This window comes from Hevea brasiliensis, chromosome 6 (genome assembly GCF_030052815.1).
Source record: "Hevea brasiliensis isolate MT/VB/25A 57/8 chromosome 6, ASM3005281v1, whole genome shotgun sequence".
Classification (NCBI taxonomy): Eukaryota; Viridiplantae; Streptophyta; class Magnoliopsida; order Malpighiales; family Euphorbiaceae; genus Hevea; species Hevea brasiliensis.
In genome coordinates this window covers 102431727-102456612 of record NC_079498.1, presented here as the reverse complement: position 1 = coordinate 102456612, position 24886 = coordinate 102431727, and the positions used below count along the sequence as shown (strand labels likewise).

At 32.5% G+C, this 24886-nt stretch overlaps 5 protein-coding genes and 3 pseudogenes across 5 annotated transcripts; 6 read left to right on the top strand and 2 right to left on the bottom strand.

The window, feature by feature from the left end:
• Positions 1-935, top strand: LOC131180885 (probable glutathione S-transferase parC; annotated as a pseudogene).
• A 1313-nt stretch (positions 936-2248) lies between these two features.
• LOC131180694 (probable glutathione S-transferase) lies at positions 2249-4217 on the top strand (annotated as a pseudogene).
• Positions 4218-13448: 9231 nt separating this feature from the next.
• Positions 13449-14542, top strand: LOC110659704 (probable glutathione S-transferase). The gene is made up of 2 exons (XM_021817762.2): positions 13449-13815; positions 13924-14542. Exons 1-2 carry the CDS (start codon positions 13495-13497, stop codon positions 14266-14268), a joined length of 666 nt encoding a protein of 221 aa, XP_021673454.2. The 5' UTR covers positions 13449-13494; the 3' UTR covers positions 14269-14542.
• A 301-nt stretch (positions 14543-14843) lies between these two features.
• Positions 14844-15965, bottom strand: LOC110651644 (uncharacterized; annotated as a pseudogene).
• A 1933-nt stretch (positions 15966-17898) lies between these two features.
• On the top strand, positions 17899-18951 carry LOC131180882 (probable glutathione S-transferase). Its single transcript, XM_058148913.1, has 2 exons — positions 17899-18300; positions 18459-18951. The coding sequence occupies exons 1-2, from the start codon at positions 17980-17982 to the stop codon at positions 18813-18815; spliced, it is 678 nt and encodes a 225-aa protein (XP_058004896.1). The 5' UTR covers positions 17899-17979; the 3' UTR covers positions 18816-18951.
• A 203-nt stretch (positions 18952-19154) lies between these two features.
• On the top strand, positions 19155-20666 carry LOC131180883 (probable glutathione S-transferase). Its single transcript, XM_058148914.1, has 2 exons — positions 19155-20020; positions 20170-20666. The coding sequence occupies exons 1-2, from the start codon at positions 19598-19600 to the stop codon at positions 20524-20526; spliced, it is 780 nt and encodes a 259-aa protein (XP_058004897.1). The 5' UTR covers positions 19155-19597; the 3' UTR covers positions 20527-20666.
• A 351-nt stretch (positions 20667-21017) lies between these two features.
• Positions 21018-22407, bottom strand: LOC131180884 (putative Peroxidase 48). The gene is made up of 3 exons (XM_058148916.1): positions 22072-22407; positions 21836-21979; positions 21018-21550 (listed from the first exon to the last, which is right to left on the bottom strand). Exons 1-3 carry the CDS (start codon positions 22139-22141, stop codon positions 21531-21533), a joined length of 234 nt encoding a protein of 77 aa, XP_058004899.1. The 5' UTR covers positions 22142-22407; the 3' UTR covers positions 21018-21530.
• A 936-nt stretch (positions 22408-23343) lies between these two features.
• On the top strand, positions 23344-24729 carry LOC110659781 (probable glutathione S-transferase). Its single transcript, XM_021817853.2, is given in 2 exon segments — positions 23344-23775; positions 23966-24729. Coding segments are annotated over 2 exon segments (651 nt in total). The 5' UTR covers positions 23344-23457; the 3' UTR covers positions 24299-24729.
• Positions 24730-24886: the final 157 nt, after the last annotated feature.

The following is a 24886-nucleotide window of genomic DNA, read 5'->3' as shown; positions in this document are numbered from 1 at the left end:
TATATCTACTATCTAAACGTTTCTGCTTATTTTCTGCAATAATGGCCGAGGCTGACCAGCTACTTCTACTGGATTTGCTTCCTAGCCCTTTCGCAGCAAGGGTGAGGATAGCATTGGCTGAAAAGGGATTAAATTATGAGTCCAGAGAAGAAGATTTGAGCAACAAGAGCCCTCTTCTTCTCAAGATGAACCCAGTTCACAAGCAAATCCCAGTGTTGATCCATAATGGCAGACCCATATGCGAATCAATGGTAATAGTTCAATATATTGATCAGGTATGGAACCACAAATCCCATTGTTGCCTTCTGATCCTTATCGACGAGCACATGCTAGGTTCTGGGCTGACTATATCGACAAGAAGGTCAGTTAATTAGGCCCTCTAATAAGCTATATATTACCATGTGGCATACTCTTGCACCTTTTATCTTTTACTTGCAATAATGGAAATTGGATTACCTACAGATTTACCCTATTGGACGGATGCTGTGGGCATCAAAAGGTGAAGTGAAAGAAGCTTCAAAGAAGGACTTGATTGAATGCTTTAAAATATTGGAGGGAGAGCTTGGAGACAAGCCATACTTTGGAGGTGAAAGCTTCGGCTACATTGATTTAGCACTCATTCCATTCTATAGCTTCTTTTACACATTTGAGACTCTGGGAAACTTCAGCGTGGTAGTGGAGTTCCCTAAGCTCATAGACTGGGCTCAGAGATGCTTGCTGAAGGAAAGTGTGTCCAAGTCTTTATGTGATCAGCGCAACGTTTATGAAGCTGTTTTGGAGATAAGGAAGAAGTTGGGGGATGAATAGACCTTCCATAAGAGCAAAGCCAGCCAGCTGCTTGATACTCTTTTGCACCCTCATGTGTATTTCTGTTTCAGTGTCCTTGTATTGAAATCTGTTTCGATTTCCCAATAATCAAAGAAAATAGTATTTTAGGGTTGGGGTTGTTTGTTGGGCTTCTCTGCTTCCTGAATATTGTATTAGACCAAGGTTAGCTTTGGGCTTTGTCATCTCTTGTATCTTTTTGACTCTGAATAATGAACGAATTTCTCTGTTAAAAAAGTGTGGGTCTCTATTCCATGGCATTTCTTTATGAAATTAATTATTAAAAAGGAGAACGCAGGTACTGCAGCTACTCGGACTTGGAAAACATAGGAAAAATTCTACAAGCATAGACTATTGACTTAAAATGAAAGATATAGGAGAAGTCGATATTATCTTAGGTATCAAAATTAAAAAAACATAGTGGAGGTTTTGCTTTGAGTCAATCTCATATATTGATAAGATTTTGTCCAAGCGTAATCATTTGTGTATTAAAAAAGCTATTACTTCTTTTGATGTTTCTAACAAATTAGTTGAAAATTCGGGAAGATCTGTAAGTCAATTAGATTATGCTAGTGCAATTGGTACTTTGATGTATGCTATGCATTGTACTAGGCCAGATATTAGAGTAAATTTCAACAACTGTCCCTAAACTTATATAGTTGTAACAGTACAGTCTTTTAATTTTAAAATGTAACATAAAACCCCCTAAACTTTCAAATTTTGTATAGTAAAATCCCTCTGACTTTCAATTATTGATTTTTCAGTTAGAAATTGATGTGAATAGCTCCCGCATGATACTTAGTCAATATTTCTCTCTCATCTCTTATGCAAAGTGTAAAATTATTCTCTTTACGCATGAAAAATTATTCTGCCGATAGAGAGAAAAATAATTCAATTTATACATGATTTGAGAGAGAAAAAAGAAATACTGATTAAGCTCCATGCTGAAACTGTCTAGGTCAGCGTCTAACTGAAAAACTAGTAATTAGAGGTTAGAAGGATTTTACTGTACAAAATTTAAAAGTTGATGGGGTTTTATATTACATTTTTAAGTTGAGGTCCTATAATGTTACAACTTGATAAGTTCAGGAAGAGTTGTTAAAATTGATCCCCAGATATTGCTTTTGCTGTTTGTAAACTTTCAAGATATACTCATAATCTTAGCGCTGATCATTGGAGAGCTATTGAAAGAGTTCTCGGTTATCTTAAAAGGACAAAGTCTTTTGCCTTATTTTACAATAAGTTTCCTTCAGTACTTGAGGGTTATAGTGATGCTAGTTGGATAACTAGTATTAATTATAATAAGTCTACAACTGGTTGGATATCCACTTTAGGTGGAGGAGCTATCTAATAGGCTTCTAAGAAACAAACATGCAATGGAATCTGAGTTTATTGCTTTAGTAGCAGCAGGCAAAGAGGCAGAATGGCTGGAAAATTTAATGTTAGATACAAAGTTGTGGCCACAATCGTTGCCAGCAATCTCTTTGCACTATGATAGTGAAGCTATTATGTCTAGAGCATTTAGCAAGATTTACAATGACAAGTCTAGACATATTGCTTTAAGACATGAGTATGTTAGACAATTAATTTCTGATAGTATTATCACAGTTATATATATCAAATCAAAAAATAATCTTGTTGAACCATTAACCAAAGGGCTCCCAAGGGATATGATTAGTAGCACTACGTGTGCGATTGGTCTAAAATTTTTTTAACTTGTCACTAGTAATGGGAACCTTATCTTTATTATTGCTCAGTAATTTTAGAGGTTTAAAAGGTAATAACAAGTTATAATTTGTGACAGTTTGCGAGCACTAGAAATTTAAGTAGTGCTAAAGAAAAAGAGGTTGAGTATTTGTTACTCTTAATGAAGATACTGGGTTTGGTTTAGAACCAAAAAGTTTAAACTTTACCTATGTACACACAAGAAGTGGTGTCGTTTCTATCAAAGTTTGGATAATAATACTTTGTAAGTATTTATGAATTCAGGAGGTAGCACAAGGCCATAATATGGTGCTAAAAGCTCACGGTGAATGTGTTAAAGAAGTTGATAAGATTTATGTGTATAATATTTTCGATCTTGTCAATATAGGAATTATGGTTTAATATTTAAATATAATCAATAATCTTGATAAGATTTTGAAATGTTTATACTAATAGTAGGTTTAAGTCGAAAGGCATCTTCCGTATGCATAAATCTTAATTCATGTTGATTATGTTTATTACTAACTAAGTGGATGATTGTTATAAATAGTTAGTGATATAAAAGTTGTCCCATATCAAAATAATTATATCTATTCATTAAAAGGCATCAAAAGAAGTTGTTCATTACCAACAATTATATCTTTTATAAGAGGTGTATATGAACTAATGTAATTATTCTATTTTAAGAGGTATAAGTGAACAAATATAATTTTTTTAAGAGATATGAAGTGAATCATTGTATCTATTATAAAAGTTGCAAGTAAACAGATATGATTATTCTAATAGATATAAAGTGAACTGTTATATCTATTTAAAAGAGGTGTAAATGCTTTATAAATAGCAGTAGTTTTTCGAGCATAAATTTTTAATTATGTCTTTCTCTTCTATCTCTTCTCTTCATTTCGACTAACAATCAATAATATTATTCTTTAATTTGTTTTTGGGAGAATTCTAGAATTATTGGTTAGAATTCTGTTTTGGCTTTGTTATCCTGAAGGGATCTGCTCAAATTACCAGGCAGTAACATAGTGAGGGCATAATTCCCATAAAGAGAGTGACTATACAATCAAAGCCTATTACTGTTGTTATTATTGTTATTTTTTCTAACACTAATTCTATTAGAGTGGTATCCTAGTCCTTTTGCAACGAGGGTGAGGATAGCCTTGGCTGGAAAGGGACTAAAGTATGAGTTTAGACCAGAGGATTTAATTAACAAGAGCCCTCTTCTTTTGAAGATGAACCCAATTCACAAGCAAATCCTAGTCTTGATACATAACGAAGACCCATTTGCAGGTCAATGGTAACAGTACAATACATTGATGAGGTCTAGAACCATAAATCTCCATTGTTGCCCTCTGATCCTCTATAACGAGCACATGCCAAGTTCTGGGCTGACTATGTCAACAAGAAGGTTAGTTAATTATTAGATTAGGCCCTCCAATTAAATTCATTTTCTATATCTATAAATTCTTTGAGATTGTTGGATTTAAGAATTCTACTTTGGAGGTGAAAGTTTCTGTTACATTGATTTATCACTCATTCCATGCTATAGCTCCTTCTACACATATGAGACCTTGGGAAAGTTGATCATGGCAGAGGAGTGCCCTAAGATCATAGACTGGGCTCACAGATGCTTGCAAAAGGATAGCATGTCCAAGTCTTTATGTGATCAGCGCAAGTTTTATTAAAATTATCTTGGAGATAAGCAAGGAAGGATCTACTTGGAGTTCAGTTCAAAAATTCTTATACAAACTTGATCTACTACGTGATTCATAAATTTAATTAACCTCCCAAATAAAAATGTGTCCAACTTTAGTAGTAATTCATAAGGTGGTGTTATTGTCAACACTCTGATAATTGTCATTGTCTAAAATTCAAATTTTTTTATAAGAGGATAATTAGTAGCATTTACCTGAATAAATTAATTGGACTCTCTCCATTTATTTTTCTCATCAATTTTTTTATTAATTGTCTGAGAAATCAATGATTTCATCTTTAAATTATATCAAAATTAACACATATGTCCCTATACATTCTAAAAAACAATGGTTTCATCCTTACATTTTGACCTTGTCAAACTAAAAAAAAAATAAATAAATAAATATGGACTAATGGCTTTTAGTTTGATAAATTCAAAATATAGGGACTAAATCATTTAGTTCGAAAATTAAAAGACTGATATTAATTTTAACATAACTCAAGAATGAAAAAAGTAATTTACCATTATTAAAATCGCAATTTTGACTCAAAGATAAGTGTGGGTCTGCAAAGAAAAGTTGTAGTCTTTGAATAGCTTTGAAACTCCTTTGCCTTCAAAGGCCTCACTTGGGCTGAACCTCTTTCTTTGCTGTTCTTTGTTAGCTTATAACCCTTTCATATCGCTTGGGCAAATGTTTTTGTTTGCCCTCTTCCTCAAAATAAATGTTTAGATTTCTGAACTTATCTTGTTGTAACATTACAGTCTCTCAACTTAAAAATATAACATAAAACCCCATCAACTTTTAAATTTTACACAGTAAAATTGTAACACCCCTATATGCATAGCCTGATATATTGCACTGTTCCGGTAACTGGTGTTGGTCCGGACAATTAAGAGGATTAGAACTATGTTTAAGACACCTAGAAAAGCCCTGAATGGAAATAAATAGTGAGTACTAGATAGTGAAGTATAAATAAAAAAAAAACAAAGCATAAAAGATTAAATGAGCCGAGTGTCACAGCGATGAGTAACCTTCCCGGGAAGTGACTGCAAGGTCAATCCTAACCCTACTTTTGAACAGGAAATTGTGACACCGCGGTCACCTAGAAAAGCCCTGAATGGAAATAAATAGTGAGTACTAGATAGTGAAGTATAAATAAAAAAAACAAAGCATAAAAGATTAAATGAGCCGAGTCTCACAGCGATGAGTAACCTTCCCGGGAAGTGACTGCAAGGTCAATCCTAACCCTACTTTTGAACAGGAAATTGTGACACCGCGGTCCTGAAGACTATTGCAAACCTAGTGGAAAAGAGAAAATCACAGAAAAAAGTTGATAAGTAGGTCAAATAATTAGGTCAGGACTTCAGAAGAAATACTGGATTATTTGCAAACTGGATCAAATCGGCGATGGACAATTTGGTCAATTCACCCCTAGAGGTGACTCCTGACCTAACTGTCTAATAAAATAGGAGAAATGAAAATTTTGAAATAGAGAATTAAATTAAAGAAACAAGGAAAAATAAAGGAAAAAAGAAAATCAAATTAATGACGTCATGTTGTGACCTCACCCATGACATCATAAATAAAAATTATTTAATTATAATTTGACTAAGTCAAAAATAAGACATAAAAACATGAAATTGAAAAACAATTTTTCATTTCCTTCAACCTCATGGACGGCACCATCTCCATTTTCTTTCTTTTGTTTTTTTTGTCCTCCATTAAAGCTTGATTTCAAGCTTTTCAAACCCCCAAATTAGCCATAAAATCCCCCAAATTTTTAAATAAACCTTGCTCTTGCAACTTGAGAAGGAGAATTGAAGAAAAAATTTTGAAGAAAAGAGAAAGGATTTGAAGATTTGAAAAGTGCCAAGTGAGGTTAGTATTTATTCTTCAATTTCTCTTTATCTTATGATCTAAATACTTGAGTGAAGTTAGAATTTGATGAAAAATTAAAATTAAATGACAAGAAAATAGACCATATGGAATTCGGCTAGCCTTGTGAACTTGAGGAAATAGTGTGTTTCATATTAATTAATCATGCAATTAAGTTCAATTGAGTATGTATGTGTGAATACCACACTTTGATTGCATGAATTGAGCAATTTAGAAAATTAGGGTTCTTGAGTTCTTCAAGTTGGAGGAAAAATTGGAGGAAATGGTCAATTGATGAAGATGATCTTAATGGAGGTTAGAAAGAGTCAATTAGGACCATTTGTGATGTGTTTAAATTGGTAGGAACAAAATACAATTCGGATTGGAGTGGGGTCCTAATCTATCAGTTTGACCTAGGTCCCTTTCAGGGACCAAAATTAAAATTTTACCAATCTAATTGGTGTGAGGCCAATCGGGAATGAAAATAGACACATAATGACACATTTTTCATGCAGAAACCATGCCCAAAAAATTGTATTAACATAGTGAACAATTAGGTCAAACCCGGGTGTTGTGCACTGCCACTATACAAAAATGATCAAATAAACAGTGTTTGTTCATTTGGCCATAACTTGGGCTAGACAGGTCTAAATGACCTGATTTTTGTGGCATTGGAAAGGTATGATATAGCACTACAACTTTTATGAAGAATACTAACCCAAATTCTACCTATAACCAAGTGAAATTGCCACCCAAATTTAGTTGTCCAAAACTGCCATAACCAATAAAGTACCCAGAAATTCTGGGTAATACCAATCTAGCCAGCCTTAGGAAAATGGTCATAACTTGGGCTACAAAACTCCAAATATAGTGATTCAAAAAGGGAATTAAAGATAAGACAATAAGGAACAACTTTGATGAAGAAAATTTAGTCAATTTTCCACAATAACTAGACCAATAGAACAGTACAAAACATGACACCAAAATTGAAAAATTGAGTTTTATCTTAGGAGACCTAGAAATTGAAATGGCCACCTAAAGTAACAAATTAGGCACCCAAAATGTGGTATGTGGGTGTAATTGAAATTCACATACCTATTAAGCATAAGAAAGTCAATAATTTGACCAGAATAGTACTATGAATAGTAATCTTGAAATGCAAAGTTTAGAAAATGCCAATTTAGGCCTATGTAGAGACACAATTAAATAAGTATGAAATAAATTATTAGATTTATTATGAGATAAGATACTGAAACACTATAAATTGCATGTTTCAGCTGAAAAATACCTGGAAAATGATAAAGCAAACTGAGTCAAGGCCTAGAGGTGACTCACATCAGGTTTGTGCATAAAAATTTTTAAATTATAGTTTTCACAATGAAAATTGATTTGTTATCCATTGTGAATGTGTTTTGTTCATTATGAATTTTAAGAATGTTGTGTTGCCTATTTTACAAAGGAAATTTGGTATAAAAATTATTTATTGATTTGTATGAAATATTTAAACAATATGGTTTTGAATTTAGTTTTGGCATTGGGAATTTTATTTGAGAATTTGTATGTTGCCTACTTTAAAAATGGAGATTTGAAATGAAGTTTGTTTGATTGTTGTATCAATTATAATTGAACATTATAGTTTTAAATTGTTTTTTATTCACAATTGGCATGATAGTCCCTTAATATGTTCCTCCTCCACTTGTGGGGTTGAGTTTGATATTTGATCATTTTCCTCCCTCTTTGGCTTGCCAGTCTGAGGTGAGTTTGGATGAGTACTCATTAGTTAGCTAGCCACCTCCCTCATTGATTTCGATTAGTTGGGTGGGTTTACCTTGTCGTGGTGTACAACACGGTATGTTTGAAAATTTTGTGTCATGGCCTAAGTTGTATTATTGATTGGCAACATTGTATTTATTAAATTATTTGACCAAATTTGTGTTATATTGAGTTTTGAAAATTGTGAAATATTTAAATTGTGATTTGTTATAAATGTGATATGGAAATTGTGAAATGTTTAAATTATGATTTGACAATGAATGGTTTATGTTCAGCTTTTTAAATTTTATTGTGTACCACTGAGTAAAATTTACTCTGCGATGGCTTGATTTTGCTGTCGCAGATAGGGAAAAGGACATAGCAGCAGAGTGAGCTGCTATAGAAATAAGGGAGCAAAGTTTGAAGATTTTGTACTGGTATTTATTTATACCTTGTAAATTTTGACTTGATATAAATAATATTTTGTTCATATATATCTAAGTAGTTAGATGAGCAGTTGTAAGTTTGTAATAATATTATTTTTTATTTTCCTATTGTAAATTAAGACTTGTGTAGGTAAATTTAATTTAATGCAATGTTTATGAATTTATCGAATTATTTTGAAAAAAATTTTGAGTTATAAATTTTGAATTGAAATTTGGTTGAATTGTATTGAATTAAGAATATATTGGCAGTTGAGGTTGAGAAATGAAATTAGTGGGAGTGTTTTCATAGGTTTTGAAGAACTGATTTTTCTTAATTATAGACTACACTTTACTGAAATTTATGTAAAATTTGCGGAAACTTTAAGTTGATTGAAAATTTGATATGTGGTTTAACTTTAAATAAAAATTTTTAATTCCTACCAAAAGTGTTTGCCACCTTCAAAAGAAGTAAAATTGTTTCAAAATCCCTTGTAGTGTATTTAATGGGTTATCGGTAGGTGAAGTTCGGTAATTCATTAAGTATACTACGGGATCATGTTATGTCTTACAGAGGGGTAAGGTGACAAAAATCCCTCTAACCTCTAATTACCAGTTTTTCAGTTAGATGTTGATCTAGACAGTTCCAACATAGAGCTTAGTCAGTATTTCTCTTTTCTCTTTCAAGCCATGTGTAAATTGAATCTTTCTTCTTTCTATAGACAGAATAATTTTTCATGCATGAAGAAAATAATTTTACACTTTGCATAAGAGAGGAGAGAGAAATATTGACTGAGTGCTATGCAGGAGCTATTCACATCAGTTTCTAACTGAAAAATCAATAATTGAAAGTCAGAGGGATTTTACTGTGCAAAATTTAAAAGTTTAGGGGATTTTATGTTACATTTTAAAGTTAAAATATTGTAGTGTTATAACTATACACTACAAGAAATTAAAAAAATAGCTACGAAAATTACTGACCAAATATACTGAAATTTCGTAGGTAATCAGTGATTACGGACGAATTACCGACGAAATCTTTTTGTCCACAAATACTAGCGTAGGTAATTTTTACCGACGAAAAAAATATTGTCGCTAAATTTACCGACGAAAAAAATGTTGTCGCTAAATTTACCGACGAATTATTTCGTAGGTAAATTTAAATTTTTTTATAGGTAATTTCGTAGGAGATTTTACTCTTATAAATTACCGACTATTTACCGACAAAATTTTTCATTGGTAATTACTGACGAAAATAAATTTTCGTAGCTAATTTTTATTTAATATTTTTTAATTTAGTCTTTACTTTTTAAATAATTTAATTTTTAATTTTTTTAATTTAAATTAAATTTTAAATTTAATTTAATTTAAAATTTAATTTTAATTTAATTTAATTTAAAATTTTCAAATTAATTTTTTAATTTTTAATTTGTTTAATTTTTAAATTAAATATTAATTATTTTAATTTATAATTTTTTAAGATTTAATTGACTTAAAAAAAATTACTAGTGGGGCTCAAAGTAAGCCCCATATATGTGACTATGTCACAATTGCTCTATGTCGGAGAGTAATTTTCCTTTTATAAATAAACTCACTACCCTCCAATCTATTTCCAAACGATGCGGGAATTTCACATTTTTTGTGATTTACCGACGAATTACCGATTAAATATATTTCGTTGGTAATTACCGACGAAACATTTTTCATAGGTAGTTTTTTAAAATTTTATTTTCTATTTTCTCCTTAATATTACCTACGAAAATCGTTTCGTTGGTAATTACCGACGACGAAAACAATTCATAGCTAAAATTTTTAAAGTTTTTAAAATTTTTTTTCCTATTTTCTTCTTAATATTACCTACGAAAAGTATTTCGTTGGTAATTACCGATGAAATTCTTTTTGTAGGTAAAATTTTTTTAGTTTTTTAGAATTTTTTTTCTCTATTTTCTCCAAAATATTACCCACGAAAAGCTTTTCGTTGGTAATTATCGACGAAAAATTTTTCGTAAGTATTTTTTTTTGTTTTTTAGAAATTTTCTTATCTATTTTTTCTTAATATTACTTACGAAAAGCTTTTCGTTGGTAATTACCGATGACAAATTTTTCATTGGTATTTTTTAAAAAAAATTTATTTTCTATTTTCTCCTTAATATTACCTACGAAAAGCGTTTCATTGGTAGTTACCGACGAAAAAAATTCACAGCTAAAATTTTTTTAAGCTTTTTAGATTTTTTCTTCTCTATTTTCTCCTTAATATTACCTACGAAAAGCGTTTCGTTGGTAGTTACCGACGAAAAAAATTCGCAGCTAAAATTTTTTCAAGCTTTTTAGATTTTTTCTTCTTTATTTTCTCCTTAATATTACCTACGAAAAGCGTTTCGTTGGTAATTACCGACGAAAAAAATTCGTAGCTAAAATTTTTTTAAGCTTCTTAGATTTTTTCTTCTCTATTTTCTCCTTAATATTATCTACGAAAAGCATTTTGTTGGTAATTACCGACAAAAAAAATTCGTAGGTAAAATTTTTTAGCTTTTTAGAAAATTTCTTCTCTATTTTTTTTCTTAATATTACCTACGAAAAACTTTTCGTTAGCAATTACCGACGAAAAATTTTTCTTAGGTATTTTTTTTTAAAATTTTATTTTCTATTTTTTTCTTACTATTACCTACGAAAAGCGTTTCGTTGGTAATAACCGACAAAACATTTAATCGTTATTTTTATTATTTGGTTGCTAATTTTGCCACTAATATTAGGCACAACTTTTACCTACGAAATTACATCGTCGGTAAAGTTTTGGTTGGTAATTAGTCGGTAAAAATTAGTTTAAATTTTATTTCTTTTTTTTGTCGGTAAAATGTCGGTAATTCGTCAGTAAATTACCAACGAAATTCTGTAGTCGGTAATTTTCGTAGTTATTCTTAACATTTCTTGTAGTGATAAGTTGAGAGACAATTGTTAAAATTTATTCTTTATTCTTGTTGAACTTGCGTTGAAGGTTGTAGTCACCACTTTTTCAATGATAAATTTTGTTTTTGATGCTGACAGATGCGTTCAATCTTCATATCCCTTTCATTGGAACTCAATCAAGGAGTTTAGGTGAGTTTGAGGGTGTTGAAGCACCATAAAAAAGTTGGTGTTCGAAGTTTTTTACTTTTTGTCTCATTTTAAGGCTGCCATGCCTGGGTTGGTTGTGGGAGTAAGTGTCTGATTCACATCCTTCAATGTTGGCAGCCTTTGGTGGCTGTTATCCTTATTTCTCCCTAATTTGTATATTTTAGGCATAGTGTGTTTTTCTAAAATAAGCTTATAAGCTTTTAAAAGTCTTAAATAATTGAGCAGTTAAAGTAATAGTAAGCCATTGGTATGCAGTAAACACAAAAAAATAGCTTACAAATATATTTATTATTAAAATTATATATTAAAAAGATATTAAATAAAGTATATGATGAAATTTTAAAATTAAATAAAGATAATATAATAAAATATTTAATTAAATTAGTATAAGTACTAAATTGAAAAGTTAATCTCTTAATTTTTTTTATAAGGTGAACTTATAACTTAAAAAATATTTGTAGACTTACACTATATTTGATTAAAATTTTAAGGTAATGGGTAGTTTATAAATCATTTTCACTTATATTTTCTCCACTCATTTCATTTTTTTTTTGTTATAGAAATTTTAATACTTAAATATTCTCAATAATTTCCCTTTTAAGCGTAAATTTCTTTTATATTGGAATTATTAGGCTTGCTCTCTCTTGAACAAAAATCTTTGTATCAACTCCAATATTAGAGCGTCATTAAAAGTCCAATTGACTGTTAGCACTATTAAATTCATTAATTATTTTTAATTTAAAATAATTTATTTCTTGAAGTTTTATTTTATTAACAAAATAGTTTTTACATTCAAATTTTATATTTAAGTAACTATTTATTATATTTAGATAATTATATTTTATAAGTTTTAAAAAAATTTAAGTTTTTTTTTTTATATTATGGTATATAATTTTATGTATTTTTTAATAAATAAATAATTATAAATTATATTTTAAAACAAATTTATTTCAACAAAATTATTAATTTTAAATAATTAAATTAAGTGAAACTTTTAATTTGTGAATATTTATTAATTATAAACAAATTATAATTTAAAATGATTTATGTATGATGACGTATTGTCAAAATCAATTGTATTAGATCGTCTTCGCAATTTTTTTTTCTTGAAAATAATGTTTAAAAAAATTTCTATAATTATTTATTTATTGTAAATATTATTATAAATAAAATAATTTTCATTTTTAAAATCATATATCATAATATGAAAATTTTAAAAATTTAGAATAATACATTGTTTGTTAATAACTATTTTTTATTATTTGAAAAAAGGATATTATTACTTAATTGAGTATTTTAGTATTTCACATTTTAAAAATTATAATTATGAATAATATTTAATATTTTTTTATAATATATAATTATTTAAATTAAGATAAATAATTAGTTATATATAAAATTTAAATGTAAGGAATATTTTCTTTGCTAAATAATATTTAATTATTTCAAAATGAAAAGAAATTAATTAATTAATGGAGTTTTAATGGTCAATTTGGACTGTTAACAAACGTAAATCTCAGGAATTTAATTGTTACAAATTAAAAACTTAGAGATTAACATTGTGATTTTTGACAAACCCATGGACTTATAAATTGCTTACAAAATTATATATTAATAGTTATTATTTAAAATTATGATATAATAAATATAAAATTAAAAGTATGATTAATTCATAGCTTTATAAAATTAATAGAGCCATAATTGTAATTTAATTTTTTTAATTATTTTTAATTAAAAATAAAGTCAAAATGTTAATCATTCTTTTAAAGGAAAAAAAAAGTCACATAATTTTTCCTGAAGAATTTCTTTTTAATTCCCAATGGAAGCTGAAAACCAGAGGTTGATATCTTGAAAATTAAAAAATACAATGCCATAGAAATTGCAGCTACTTTGACTTGTAAAACAAAGAAAATTCTTCTGAATGAGAGGTGAAGTTTGAAAACTGATGCGAGCAATGACAGCATTTGGAAGCACCTAGAACTACAGGTACGGCATGCAATTGCACTATAAAAGCTTGCCTATACCTCCGTTTGATCGGCATCGCAGAGAGAAAACAGAAACTATATCTACTCTCTAAACGCTTCTGCATATTTTCTGCAATAATGGCCGAGGCTGAACAGCTACTTCTACTGGATTTGCTTCCTAGCCCTTTCGCAGCAAGGGTGAGGATAGCATTGGCTGAAAAGGGATTAAATTATGAGTCCAGAGAAGAAGATTTGAGCAACAAGAGCTCTCTTCTTCTCAAGATGAACCCAGTTCACAAGCAAATCCCAGTGTTGATCCATAATGGCAGACCCATATGCGAATCAATGGTAATAGTTCAATATATTGATGAGGTGTGGAACCACAAATCCCCATTGTTGCCTTCTGATCCTTACGGACGAGCACATGCGAGGTTCTGGGCTGACTATATCGACAAGAAGGTCAGTTAATTAGGCCCTCTAATAAGCTATATATTACCATGTGGCATATGCATTACTCTTACACCTTTTATCTTTTACTTGCAATAATGGAAATTGGATTACCTGCAGATTTACCCTATTGGACGGATGCTGTGGACATCAAAAGGTGAAGTGAAAGAAGCTTCAAAGAAGGAGTTGATTGAATGCTTTAAAATATTGGAGGGAGAGCTTGGAGACAAGCCATACTTTGGAGGTGAAAGATTCGGCTACATTGATTTAGCACTCATTCCATTCTATAGCTTCTTTTACACATTTGAGACTCTGGGAAACTTCAGCGTGGTAGTGGAGTTCCCTAAGCTTGTGGACTGGGCTCAGAGATGCTTGCTAAAGGAAAGTGTGTCCAAGTCTTTATGCGATCAGCGCAACGTTTATGAAACTATGTTGGGGATAAGGAAGCAGTTGGGGGCTGAATAGGACCTTCCATAAGAGCAAAGCCAGCCCCAGCTGTTATTTTATTATTATTTTTTTTCTAAGATGCACTTTTGCACCCTCATGCGTATTTCTGTTTCATTGTCCTTGTATTGAAATCTGTTTCGATTTCCCAATAATCAAAGAAAATAGTATTTTAGGGTTGGGGTTGTTTGTTGGGCTTCTCTGCTTACTGAACATTGTATTAGACCAAAGCCTGGCTTTGGGCTTTGTCATCTCTTGTATCTTTTTGACTCTGAATAATGATCGAATTTCTCTGTTAAAAAAGTGTGGGTCTCTATTCCATTGCATTTTTTTATGGAATTAATTATTAAAAAGGAGAACGCAGGCACTGTAGCTACTTGGACTTGGAAAACATAGGAATAATGGGTTAATTATACCAACTGTTCCTTAACTTAGAGGATAGTTTCATTTTTATCCATAAACTTTAATTTATTATAATAAAATCTTTTAATTTCAATTTATTTTCATAAAAAATTCCTATAACTTGTAATAGCATATTTACAAGTAAAAAATAATAAAATTATCCTTTTACCCTTTTTACCATAAATCAGGATTGGTTGAGACAAACCTTTATTCACTTTATTCGTTAATTAATCAAATTATCATTACCCTGCCATCATAAGCGCATGTTAGCACTCCACTTTTTATACCCACTAAAATGTACCAAATAACAAAAAGATAAACAAATTGAATTATTGGGTTATTGAGTTCCGGTCTGCATAGAACATGCAACTGAAAAAGGGTTGACGTATATTCCCTTGTATTTGAAAAACCACTGGGCTACACTCAGGTTCGTCACCAAACTGAAAACAAATTGTGGGTCTGGTTCAGTCTGGACTACCAGATGGAGTAGAGCTGCTGGTTTATCTGGCTGGTTCCCCAGCTTTAAAAATCCATTTTGAAATACTCTTGGGTTGGATTGAACATTCCTCAAATCTACACTGACCTGGACTTGACCCAATAACTTCCCGCCGTTGACCCCACAAGTGCGTCCCATTTGGCCAGTGAAAACTTCCACACGGAGTGTGAATGGCTTACCAGGGAGACGACGAATGGTGTTAGCGTCAAGGTGGAAGCCATTGGCGAAGGTGGAGGTGTCAAGAGAAGAGTCATTAGCAGTAGAACAAAGAGGGGTGAGGGCAGTTTGGAAAGGGAAATTCTTGATGCGTAATTTGCAGAAACAAGGCGTGGTTGATGGGTGGACACCAGAACCAGCTGGTTTGGTGGCCAAAGGGACTTTTAGAGCGAGAGATTCGATGATTAAACGAACAAATGGACATGGATGTGTCATGGATAAATTGAAGTGGCATTTGCCAAAGCCCAAAATATGGAAGAAATAGAAAGGAGAAGACAGAAATCAACTTGTAGAATCTTTGATCAAGAAGTGTCTCATGGATCAACAAGGAAGGAGTGTGAGTCTCGCTTTGTCGAAAAACCCATTTCTCCCTTTCTCGTCAATTTGTGTCATTCCGGAAATAGGGGACTGCAAATCTAGTCAGAAAAATTTCCCTAAGTTGTGACGAGTTGAATAGAACTTAGAGGCGGCGAAAAGGTGGTTGGAAATAGACCCATTGCTCACCGCTCAATTTCTCCACTAGTGTCGACATTTCAAGAGTTGTTATCACTGATGCTTGTCGACATTACAAGGTGGTTGGAAATAAGAGCTGCCTGAGGATGTTGAGGTCTGATGTTCCAAAATATGTCCAAGAGAGGGGGTGAATTAGACTCTAAAAATAATTTTTTGGTTCTTGCTCAAAACCTTTGAAAAATTGCAGCTTGGTTCAACCTAATTGTCTAATGTGAAATATGAACAATACAGCTCTATTGATAAGTTGATTCAAAGTTGGGTCATAAGCAATCAGTATACTGATCTAACAAAATATATTGGCATTCAGTAGAAATTTCAGTAATCTGAATAAGTTCACAACATAGCAACCAGAGCAGTACACCAGATATATTAGTTGACAGTAAATAAAATAATAAGCAAATTAAATCAGATATCAGCAGATTCAGCAGTAAACCAATTTTCTCAGTTTGCAGCAAGGTTAACAATAAACAGTATCAATTTTCATATTAGCAAAAACACTTCAATCAGAAAGTTAAAATGCATTAATGTAAAGAGTAAGGGTTGAGAAAATTGAACACTAAATTTTTATAGTGGTTCGGCTCAACTAGCCTACATCCACTCTCCCAAAGATCCCACTTTGAGTCTTCACTCCACTAATCTTCTCTTTTAAAGGCAAGAGACAAAAGCCCTTTACAAATCTTCTCACCAAAGCTTTTACAAGTAGCTTCACACTTCTACCAAGTGTTATCCCAAACACTTTTCATAATCAAGCTTCAATAGGTGCTTGAATGACCTCTCATAAATGATAATAAAGTATTTAAAACTCAATCTCACTCAATACAACAGAATCTATAAAGAAGAGATGAGTAGGTAAGCTAATGATGAGCAATAAAACAATTTGAGCACTTTGAATGAAAGCTTTAATAATCTTGAAAGGTTAGGAACAGTAGAAAGACTTTCATTAAGTGCAAAATGGCCAAGGATAGGTGTATTTATAGCTTTAGAACGTTTTGACCGTTTGAGAACTCATTTGAACGTTACAATTTCGAATTTCAAGAAAATAGCCGTTATTTTATCTTTTTCTGCGATGTTGTGCAGAGTTGAGACAGTTAGCATACCGGAAAAAAGTAGCAAACCAGTTAGCATACCAAAATAAGTAGCAAACTAATTAGCATACCTGGAAAACTTTTCTGCATAACTTTGAAAATTTTAAAACTTTACACCAAATCATAATCAAATACTTTTAGGCCATTGAAGATATTTAAAAGAAAATCTTTTGAGGGATTGAAAATAAGTATTATTGACTTTTACTCCTCAATTCTTTTCACAAGTAATCTTAAAAGTTAAAACTAACTTCTATACTACATGTACCTTCAAATTTTATCTTCAATGCAGCTTTGGAAGGTAGCATTTTCTTCCTTTATCTTTTTTGATTTGTCCTATGTTATCTTAAAATGTCATCCTTTCTTTAAAAGCACGAATCCATCATGAATTTATTGAGCACAATACTTAACACAAGGTTAGTTTGATTCTAGTTGAGTTTTGGTATCATCAAAATATATGCTCCTTTGAGCTTGTGGGGTCAACAAGGTCATTGCCATCATCGACGTTTGTTGATTTTGGCTGGAAGAAAACAAACAGAAGTGAAAGGGATTGCGATGCTAAATGGGATGGTGGAGCTCAAAACGCGATTTGCGTTTTGGTAAAGATATGAGAGAAAAAGATAAGAGAAATGAAGGAATAAAATGGTGATTTTATTTTTAGCAGAGAGGGGCAAAAAGTTAATTTCACTCTTTTTAATCTGTAAACATGCTATTACAAGTTACAAAGATATTTTATAAAAATAAATTGAAGTTTAAAAATGAAAATGAAACCACCCCTAAGTTCAGGGACGGTTGATGTAATTACTCTAGGAATAATTCTACAAGCATGGGCCATTGACTTATTGGGTTAGTTGAGCACTGATGTGAGCAATGACAACATTTCGAAAGGTGCACAATTCCACAACGAAATCAAATTGCAATATAAAAGATTGCCTAGGCGTCTCTTTCATAGAGCATCGCAGAGGGAAAACTAAGACTATATCTACCATCTACACCCAATTTTCTTCTCAATTTTTTGCAATAATGGCTGAGGACGACCAACTAATTCTATTGGAGTGGTATCCTAGTGTTTTCGCAGCAAGGGTGAGGATAGCCTTGGCTGAAAAGGGACTAAAGTATGAGTCCAGACCTGAGGATTTAATCAACAAGAGCCCTCTTCTTTTGAAGATGAACCCAGTTCACAAGCAAATCCCAGTCTTGATACATAAGGGCAGACCCATTTGCGGGTCAATGGTAACAGTACAATACATTGATGAGGTCTGGAACCACAAATCTCCATTGTTGCCCTCTGATCCTCTACAACGAGCACATGCCAAGTTCTGGGCTGACTATGTCGACAAGAAGGTCAGTTAATTATTAGATTAGGCCCTCTAATTAAATTCATTTTCTTTATCTGTAGATTCTTTGAGATTGTTGGATTAAGAATTCTACTTCTGGGATTTTGACATATGCATGAAACTACTATTAGCTTTATCATACTTTCCTTGCAATGGTTTCCACAGATTTTCGGTATAGGATCGTCGAAGAAGGAGCTGATTGAGTGCTTTAAAATATTGGAGGAAGAGCTTGGAGACAAGCCATACTTTGGAGGTGAAAGTTTCGGTTACGTTGATTTATCACTCATTCCATGCTATAGCTCCTTCTACACATATGAGACCTTGGGAAAGTTGATCATGGCAGAGGAGTGCCCTAAGATCGTAGACTGGGCTCACAGATGCTTGCAAAAGGAGAGCGTGTCCAAGTCTTTATGTGATCAGCGCAAGTTTTATGAAACTATCTTGGAGATAAGCAGGGGAGGATCTACTTGGAGTTCTGTCCAAAGATTCTTAAACAAACTTGATCAACTACATAATTCATAAATATATTTATATAATTATAAATAAATATGTAATTTAATTAAAATTGCTTTAATTTATGAACGGTTCAGAATTAAATTATGTAAAATTTCTTTAAATTATGAATGGTTTGGCAGATTTCTATTGACTTGGTCTATAATTATATCATAGACTAAATTTATATAATAATTTCTTAATTCAGTTGAATCTTCCAGATAAAAAAAAAATATGTATATATTTATATTAATTTATGTTAGTTCCAGCTAAAAAATTAGCATTTTCCCTCACTATATTTTATAAATTAGCATTTTCATTCACTAAATTTTATAAAATAGTATTTGCCCACTAAATTTTATCTCTTGAGATTTGTTATTGTAATTTAAAAAATTGTGTGGTTGTGCTGGGAAGTTATTTTATGATTAGAAATAAATTTACTTACCCATATTGAAAAAATAAATAGCCATGTAAATTCAATGCTATAATATTACAAAATTATATGAAAAATATTTAACTCAGTAATATTATAATTACTTTTAAAATTATTTTCAAAGAGTTGGTTTAGAAATTCATTCAGGTTTTAGGGAATCAATCTACGCCAACTTGAGGCGATTAATGAATTCAATCTTTGAAAAAAAAAAGAGAATTTCTCCGTTAAAAAAAAGTCTGGGTCTCTAAGTCTGACTTTTGTTTATGTTCAAATCCATTGCATTTCTTTATAAAATTATTAAAAAGGAGAATGCAAAATTCTACAATTATTGGGTTAGTTGAGCACTGATGTGAGCAATGACAACATTTGAAAGGTTCACATGTTCCACAACGAAATGAAATATTGCAATATAAAATGCTTGCCTAGGCCTCACATTGAGAGGCATCTACTATCTACATTTTTCTCCTCAATTTCTGCAATAATGGCCGAGGCTGACCATCTAATTCTATTGGAGTGGTACCCTAGTTCTTTCGCAGCAAGGGTGAGGATAGCCTTGGCTGAAAAGGGATTAAAGTATGTGTCCAGACCAGAGGATTTAATCAACAAGAGCCCTCTTCTTTTGAAGATGAACCCAGTTAACAAGCAAATCCCAGTCTTGATCCATAATGGCAGACCCATTTGCGACTCAATGGTAATAGTACAATACATTGATGAGGTTTGGAACCACAAGTCTCCATTGTTGCCCTCTGATTCTTACCAACGAGCTCATGCCAAGTTCTGGGCTGACTATGTCGACAAGAAGGTGAGTTAATTATTAGATTAAGCCCACTAATTAAATTCATTTTCTTTTTCAATAAATTCTTTGAGATTGGTAGATTTATGAAGTTATTTTGACATATGCATGAAACTACCATAAGCTTTATCATACTTTCCTTGCAATGGGTTCCACAGATTTTCGGTATTGGAGCTTCGAAGAAGGAGCTAATTGAGTGCTTTAAAATATTGGAGGAAGAGCTTGGAGACAAGCCATACTTTGGAGGTGAAAGTTACGGTTACGTTCATTTATCACTCATTCCATGCTATAGCTCCTTCTACACATACGAGACGTTGGGAAAGTTGAGCATGGCAGAGGAGTGCCCTAAGATCGTAGACTGGGCTAACAGATGCTTGCAAAAGGAGAGTGTGTCCAAGTCTCTATGTGATCAGAGCAAGTTCCACGAAATTATCTTGGAGATAAGCAGGGGCGGACCTACTTGGAGTTCTGTCCAAAAATTCTTAAACAAACTTGATCAACTACATAATTCATAAATATATTTATATAATTATAAATAAATATGTAATTTAATTTCAAATTTCTTTAAATTATGAACGATTTGTCAGAATTTTATTCACTAATATAGTCTACAATTATATCATAAATATAATAATTTCTTGATTCAGCAAATCAATTGACTCTCTAAACTCAAAAATAAATAAATAAATAAATATGTTTATATTTATAGTAATTTAGGTTAGTACCAGCAAAAGAATTGGCATTTTCCCTCACTAAGTTTTCTCTCTTAAAATTTGTTGTTGTAATTGTAAATTTAAAAAATTGTGGTTGTGCTAGGAAGCCATTTTATGCTTAAATATGAATTAGCACGGATAGCTCACTTCCATTTTAGCAATTGTTGAACTAGTATTTGGCAACATTACTTCTAATCTGTATACTACATTTACAAGGTAACAACAGAATTCCATCCAAGTTCTTGAAAATTCAAATTCTCAAGAACAAAATCCCAAAAACAAGTGTAGGGGAAGCTTAACAGTTAATACAGTTTTCCTTCTCTCATGCCACCTTTGAACAGTTGACCCTGACCTGACCATCTGAACCTGTCAAGACATGGAGATTTGAGGGCTTCACCATTGCTCGTGCGAAGTCTTGGCGGAACTGAGAGACATCTGAAGCGTATGCATTCACCATTTCGCATTATCAGTTTCTTCCCCAGACGTCAGTTGTTGATCAGAAACTAGGATTCCTCTACCTTGTAGAAGACTGCAGTAGTATACCCTGCCAAAATCTACTCCAGGTCCCTCATAAGCCATATTGATTCCTGGATCCTCAATTGAGGACAGTCGTGAGCTTTACAAGTAAAGTGTTTGGGCAAGCATTGTGCCCCTCCTTGGCTTCCCAGAAGTTGAAGATAGTGATCTCTTACAGGAAGGTTATAATGCTTTTGATGATAACTTTTTGCAGTCAAACGAACCTGAACTTGTTGTTGATGATAATGATGATGCTGACGCTGAAGCAGGACTGTTGTTGCACATTAACCTCAATAAGTTAAGGAATTGACTGTCAATAGAGGGAACAAGCTTATTAGTCCCATTATAGTTGTAGAGACAGTTTCTGAAGAATTTGCAGACGGCTTATTAGTCCCATTCTCAAATCCTAAAGGTAATGCAGAGAAATAGAAATTTAAACACCAAAATGAATTATTAAACCATTTTAGAAGGGCTCAGATCAATGACCTACTGGAGAGATATAAACAGAAAAGGTCAATTGTACAATGTGCAATCAAGAGATTTCATTTCATCAACAAGGTAATTAAGGAACACAGGTAATAGAGGAAGAAAGTACCCAAGAGACTGACAGTTTCTCTTTCATGAAAGCCCTTAGATGCAAAAGATGCAAGGGTTTCAGGTAGATGAGCTTGGGGTGAAGGAATCTCAAATGTTGCCTTATCTGGGAAAGAATGGGTAGCATCTCTTCTGCCAGTGAACACTGGATAGAATGGACACCAGTTTGAAATTCACAAATTCAGTAGGACTGCCAGAGAGACGGAGGAGGGAGGTGGAGGCCGGAGATATATATACCTGAAGAACACCTTCTCTGGCTACTAAAACAACAATATCGGCCAAGAAACAACTCCAGGGCACACTTCATCAATATGTGACTTGATTTTGTCAATTATATCAAATCCTTTCAGATTCAGATTGGACGAAGATTCTTCCTCAGATTTTAAGCCTCCAGCAGAATCCAATAAAACAGAACCATCACAGCCCTGCACAAGTTGCATTACAAAGCAAATAAATCAAAATTACATTGGTTCAAATCACAAGAAATGAAGCATAGAAATACAAGATGAGAAATCAAGAAATCCCAAGAAATCCCATCCCATTTCAAATCACAAGAAATGAAGCATAGAAATACATAAAAAAAAAAAAACCTATCATTTATTATTTTAAATTATTTTTAAAAAAAAAAATCCCATACACTATGTTATAAAACATTTTAAAAATTGAAGTGCCACTCATTTTTTTTTAATAAATTGCAGGTGTAAACCTAAATATTCTGTAAACTTTCAAGTGTTGGGATGGGAGGTGACCATATGCCATATATAAAAAATCAAGTAAAACACATACGATTATGATAAATATATATATAAAAAAAAAAACTATGACATTATATGTTAAAATTTATTCAATTATTAAGATATTGGTAGGTGGTTCATGCGATGAGTGTGGCAATATTTATTTATAACAATAATAAGCATTTCTTTAGGAGAATTATATAAATGGGCATGTGAATATCAAGGAAAAGAAGAGATCTCCAACCAAAGAAGTAAAAATCAACATATATTAAACATAGATATTAAAATGATGCCAATTTTGTGCCAACTAAAAAAAAAGAAAAAAAGCAAGCCTCTATCACCAGTGCACCTAATAATTGAAGTTATGGGGGGCACTGGCATGCATATTCTTTAAGATGGAGCCATGATTGCCTGATTGGAGAAACCATTATTTTGAAAAAGCTAATAATTCAATCAGAGCATGACTTCATGTCCGCATTCCAATGTTCTAACAGAAAAAAGAAAAACCATTCCAATAATTCACTATAAAACAATACTCACAATTATGAACAATTCACACAAGACTAGAGGTGAAGAATCAGTATTGGGAAATAGGAGACTTCATAGTGAATTTTGTTTTTAAACCTAGTTTAGATTGGTTTATTCAAAGTTGGACTTCAAAGTGAATCATATTTAACATTTGTTTTTATTTAGAATCCAGTTTCATATATATATAGCACATGCCTAATTAGAATTTTGAATTTCTGATGCAAGCAATGACGACATTGATAATCAAGAACAGCATAGTCGTGTTATAATAAGGCTTGCTAATCTTGACCAAGGACCCCATCACATTCTCCCAAAGAAAGAAGAAGTTGATTATCAGTTGATGGAGTAGCGAGTGTAAAAAATGGCAGATGAGGAAGTAGTTCTGCTGGCTGCCAAGTTTACTCGTTTTGGAGAAAGGGTGAAGTTAGCCCTGGCAGAGAAGCGAATAAAGTATGAGTTATAGGAAGAAGACTTGAACAACAGAAGCCCTCTTCTTCTTGAGATGAACCCTGTTCATAAGCAAATCCCTGTCTTGATCCATAATGGAAAACCCATATGCGAATCCATGATCATTATCAAATATATTGATGAGGTCTGGAATGAGAGAGCTCCTCTATTGCCATCTGATCCTTATCAACGAGCTCATGCCAGGTTCTGGGCTGACTATATTGACAAGAAGGTGAGTTATATTTCTTCTCAAGTTTTTTGAATCGAAGCGTTTCATTGAAATTCTTCGAATGAATCTTCTGTTAACAAAAACTTAATGTGAGATATCTTGATCTCAATTGGTATCAAGAAATTGTTGGCATTTAATTGATATAGATCATCGTTGTATATTCCATCTTATTATGTGAATTGGGTGCCTGCAGATTTACCCCAATGGAAGGATGCTGTGGACATCTGAAGGAGAAGTGAAAGAAACATACACGAAGAACCTGATTCAAAGCTTTCAAACATTGGAAAAGGAGCTTGGAAACAAGCCATTTTTTGCAGGGGAGAGCTTTGGTTACGTAGATATGGCACTCATCCCTTTCTATAGCATGTTTTATACGTACGAGAGTCAGGGAAACTTTAGTGTGACAGTGGATTGCCCTCGGATTGTGGAGTGGGCTGGGAGATGCTTGGAAAAGGAGACTGTGTCCAAGTCTATATCTGACCCGCAAAAACTTCATGAAGCTATCATGGAAATGATAAAGAAGTAAAGAGCTGAACAGGAGGTTCATATAATATTACGAACAAAAAGCTTGATGATGCTTCTGATGCATTTTGTTGTTTTGGCATTGAAATTTGTTTTCCAGTTGCCTAAGTGCGAACATTCCATATCTAGCCTGGTTCTGTTTTCTCTTCCATAAGAAACAGGACGGAAGGGGCTTGGAACTTGGCCAATTCTTTCAGTATTCTTCAGGTTTTGGCCAAAATTCTGTTACACAATGAATTTGATGGATTGAAGTCTGAATTGTCCAAATAGTAAAGCCTAACAGGCCTGTAAAACAGGCTCATTTCTTAAGCTGCTATGGGCCCAAAAAATTAGAAGCAGGCTCAGGCTCAGGGCCAAAAGGCCAAAAATCCTTTCATTCCTTTTCTTCGGTGTTGTTCTCTAGCAAGTTTCAACTTTCAACTTTTTGCCAGACTAGCTTCTACAGTTCTACTTTATGCCAGGCAAGCATTCTAATCCCATGCACTGGATCCTCTGCTTCGCTAACTACAAATGCTCACGTGAAACTGGCCAACCAGGACATTCCAGAAGGCGACCTCAGTTGCTCCTGTTGGGCCCGTTAGATTTGCCTTGC